The sequence below is a fragment of a genome, unplaced genomic scaffold, assembly GCF_019419815.1.
Source record: "Pyrus x bretschneideri cultivar Hongxiangsu unplaced genomic scaffold, Pyrus_bretschneideri_v1 Contig19, whole genome shotgun sequence".
NCBI classification, from domain to species: domain Eukaryota; kingdom Viridiplantae; phylum Streptophyta; class Magnoliopsida; order Rosales; family Rosaceae; genus Pyrus; species Pyrus x bretschneideri.
In genome coordinates this window covers 3,552,690-3,556,372 of record NW_025999490.1, presented here as the reverse complement: position 1 = coordinate 3,556,372, position 3,683 = coordinate 3,552,690, and the positions used below count along the sequence as shown (strand labels likewise).

General features: G+C 36.1%; 1 protein-coding gene across 1 annotated transcript; it reads left to right on the top strand.

The window, feature by feature from the left end:
* Positions 1 to 502: 502 nt before the first annotated feature.
* On the top strand, positions 503 to 3,212 carry LOC103943247 (aquaporin NIP1-1-like). The gene is given in 6 exon segments (XM_009353506.3): positions 503 to 880; positions 1,118 to 1,342; positions 1,831 to 2,028; positions 2,518 to 2,579; positions 2,708 to 2,811; positions 2,814 to 3,212. Coding segments are annotated over 6 exon segments (813 nt in total). The 5' UTR covers positions 503 to 760; the 3' UTR covers positions 2,918 to 3,212.
* Positions 3,213 to 3,683: the final 471 nt, after the last annotated feature.

Below are 3,683 nucleotides of genomic sequence, written 5' to 3'. Positions count from 1 at the left end.
GGTATGGCCGGCCTCCTTGAGAGAGGAAGAACCGGCCACTTGGATGAATTTGTGGGGTAGGTTCATGATTTGTGTTTAATTAGGAATAATTGAATAATAAATCAATTAATTAGCTAATTAATAGAATAATTTCCTAATTAATTAGCTAGTTAATATAATAAAAAGAGAATGATTTGAGAGTTACCTTCTGGAGAGGATTTGATGAGGATGAATGAAATATGTTTTGAATTATTACTTATTTTGGGTACTTTTGACTTGGTTGAGTGTTGATTGCTCACTGTTCGCGCGTAGGAATCACAGTATACCTCGAGGGTAATTTTGTTATTTTAACCTAGAAATCTACATGTTGTCTTGTGATTATTTTTGGCCCCACAATTTAATCATGACTGTTTAAATAAGAAAGGATAAGAAGAAGAGAATTTTGGAGGGAGAGGACCTACTCTTTGTAGAAAAAAGGCATTCGTGTCCACTCTGTATTTCCGGTGGGTAGTTGAAGCAGTCTTGAATGCCCCCTTCTGTTATTTCACAAGCTTGCCACATTTTTCAACGATAACTCCTATGGAACTCCAATCTGAAAATACCTTTTATGAAATAAATAATAATCCTACAAAACATAAAGCCCCAACCTTTTCATCTTAAGTCAACATCTCTCTCCCATAAATTGGGTTGCCCTGCAGGGTTGTTTGCTCACTCTTCACCTTTCCTCCTCCTCCTCTTTCTCTCTCTCTCTCTCTCTCTCTCTCTCTCTCTAGCTTCAGCCATGGCTGAGACTACAGCAACTAATGGAACCCATGTCTTGAATGTTGAAGATGGTGATGCCAATCACAAAAACAACCAAGAATCCGGCAGCTTTTGTGTCTCTGTCCCTTTCATGCAAAAGGTGTGAGTTAATCATCTTCTTTCTGTCCAATTTCAGTTTCAGAACCATTTTGTTTTTAATGAGAAGTCGTTATTCTAAACTATTTTAACTCACGGAAAATTGGCAGGCTGAGAACACACTGCTTACTAACTGACCAAATTCAAGTCTGTAAAATCATTTTTGTTAAATATAAATTCTTTGTTTTAAGGAAGCAGATCTTAAAGTGAATGATAAAGTTGAAACCTTTTTCTGGGACAGGTGTTTGCTGAGGTGCTGGGAACCTACTTCGTGATATTTGCAGGTTGTGGGTCTGTGGTGGTGAATTTGGTCTCAGACAAGACGGTGTCGTTTCCTGGGATTTCTATTGTTTGGGGGCTTGTTGTGATGGTCATGATTTACTCTGTTGGTCACATCTCTGGTGCCCATTTCAATCCTGCTGTCACCATTGCCTTTGCAGTGACCAAGAGGTTTCCACTCAAGCAGGTGACCTAATCAAACCAACCCATAAATTTTTATTTCCTTTGAAATTGGTAAACTGCAGAGATCAATTTTCCTAATGTCCTCTTGTAAATAAATAAAAATGAAAATTTAACGAAAAATTCTCGATACTATCCATTTTAATGAAAAACTATATTTTTACACTAAAAAATCAATTCTGATACTATTCACTTTACCTTTTATTTTGTCCTTATCATTAAAATTCAAAGTTTTTCAAATCATTTTTATTAATTTTCCTTAAATAAAAATGCACGTGCTTCTTGTTGAATAAGGTTAGTCTAATAAACTCTCGTGCCCCATAAGTAGAAACTGAGTACCGTCAGACGAAATTGTCATGTGCAACATAAAACCCATGTTGCTTACAAAACAAACTTTGCTACATAATTTGAAACCGAAACCATAATGTTCTCTTGCCCAGTTCCTTTTTATGTTACTACATTTCTCTCTATTTGTTCTTATTTTTTGGTTTATAGGTACCTGCTTATGTAGGAGCTCAAATTCTTGGATCAACACTTGCAGCTGGTACTCTTAGACTGATCTTCAACGGGCCCCAAAACCACTTTGCAGGAACAATTCCTTCTGGAACTCCCTTCCAGTCATTTGTGATTGAGTTCATCATCACATTTTATCTCATGTTTGTTGTTTCTGGTGTTGCCACTGATAACCGAGCGGTAATTACTTCTTTTTATACCTCTTAACCTCTATACAATTTACTTTCGTATGGGACCTAACATTGAAAGTTTCTAATGTCAATCACGCACACCTATGTGTTTTGATTCCTCACGGAGAAATTTGTGATTGACATGATATTCTGCCATCGTAGCATCCTAAGTGCAATGAAGTTCTTCCCATTGATTAACCTCAACATTGTCAAAATTGGTCCAAATTTCCCCATTTTTAAAAGTAACCATACCCAATATGGTTGATTAGCTAACAAGGGTTGGTGTCAAACTTCTTAACTTGTTAGACTGATAGAATTTGATTTGGCAATATTATACTACTTAATTAAACTAATATATTCCAAAATGTCTGCATCATATATTTTTTCATGTTAAACTATTACAGAGACAGTGACTTGGTCATTGAATCATATCCATAACGACAGTGACTCGAGAAATCTTGTGGCGATTTTATTTTTCTTCTTTTGTTTGCTTACGCAGATTGGAGAGCTTGCCGGGCTTGCGGTTGGCGCTACGGTTCTTCTTAACGTGATGTGTACAGGGTATTAACTTAGTAATATCATTTTAAACATCCTTCAGAGATATATTTGTTTACTAAGCTGTGACATATATCTCTTAATTAAAAATTAAGATGTATCCTAATGATTTGGGTTCACATTATACCCTGCAGACAGATTTCAGGAGCATCAATGAACCCAGCAAGAAGCATAGGACCTGCAATTGCATCATGGCACTATAAGCACCTGTGGGTATACATTTTTGGACCAACTCTTGGGCTGTGAGTGGTGCCTTGGTCTACAATGTCATCAGGTTTACAGACAAGCCGCTGCGCGAGATCACTAAGAGTAGCTCTTTCTTAAAAGGAGTGGGGCGCAATTAACAGCTACGAATTGGTGAAAAAATTAGAGGAAAGGAAGGGTTTATTAACTAGTTAATTCTACAGAATTTAAACAGATTTATGGTTAGATAAAAGAGAAGGAAAAGACCTACCTTTTTTTTATGGTTTATGCACTTTTTGTTTTTTGTTTTCCAGCAAGTCAGGTGGCAGATGTATTGTTCTACAGTTGAAAGTGGAAATTTGAATTCCCACGTTTGGATATTAGTGTATCACATGGTATATTCTGATCCATGCACAGGTTGATAAATCAAATCAAAGTGTGTTTTTGTTATCATCATCTTCTTTCCCAACAAATGAGCGTATATTTACACAGACAAATTTACAAGATGTTGTTTAACAAGTCATAATTTAGTATCAGACTCATTACAAAGCAACTCATAATGAAATTCCTTAACGAGTCACAATTTTTAGTATCAGACCATACAAAAATACTTATACAACATGCCGTTAAGCAACTCACAACAACTCACAATTTAGTATCAGACCCTATACAAATATCTCACCTTTTTCTCACGTTAGTATAAATTGAACTTGAGACATGATCTAATTAAATGAAACTATCTATGAGCTGCTAAACCGACTGGTGATGTGTGTTTGGCAATGTTGAGCGATTACAATTTACAACATGCATATTGCATGATCTCCAGATAAAGAGACTAAAAATGCATGGGGGAATGAAGAGGAAGAGGAAGAGAAAAGACTCAAGGAATGGCGTTAGTTGTAAAGGATAAGATTGAAGTTTTTGGGC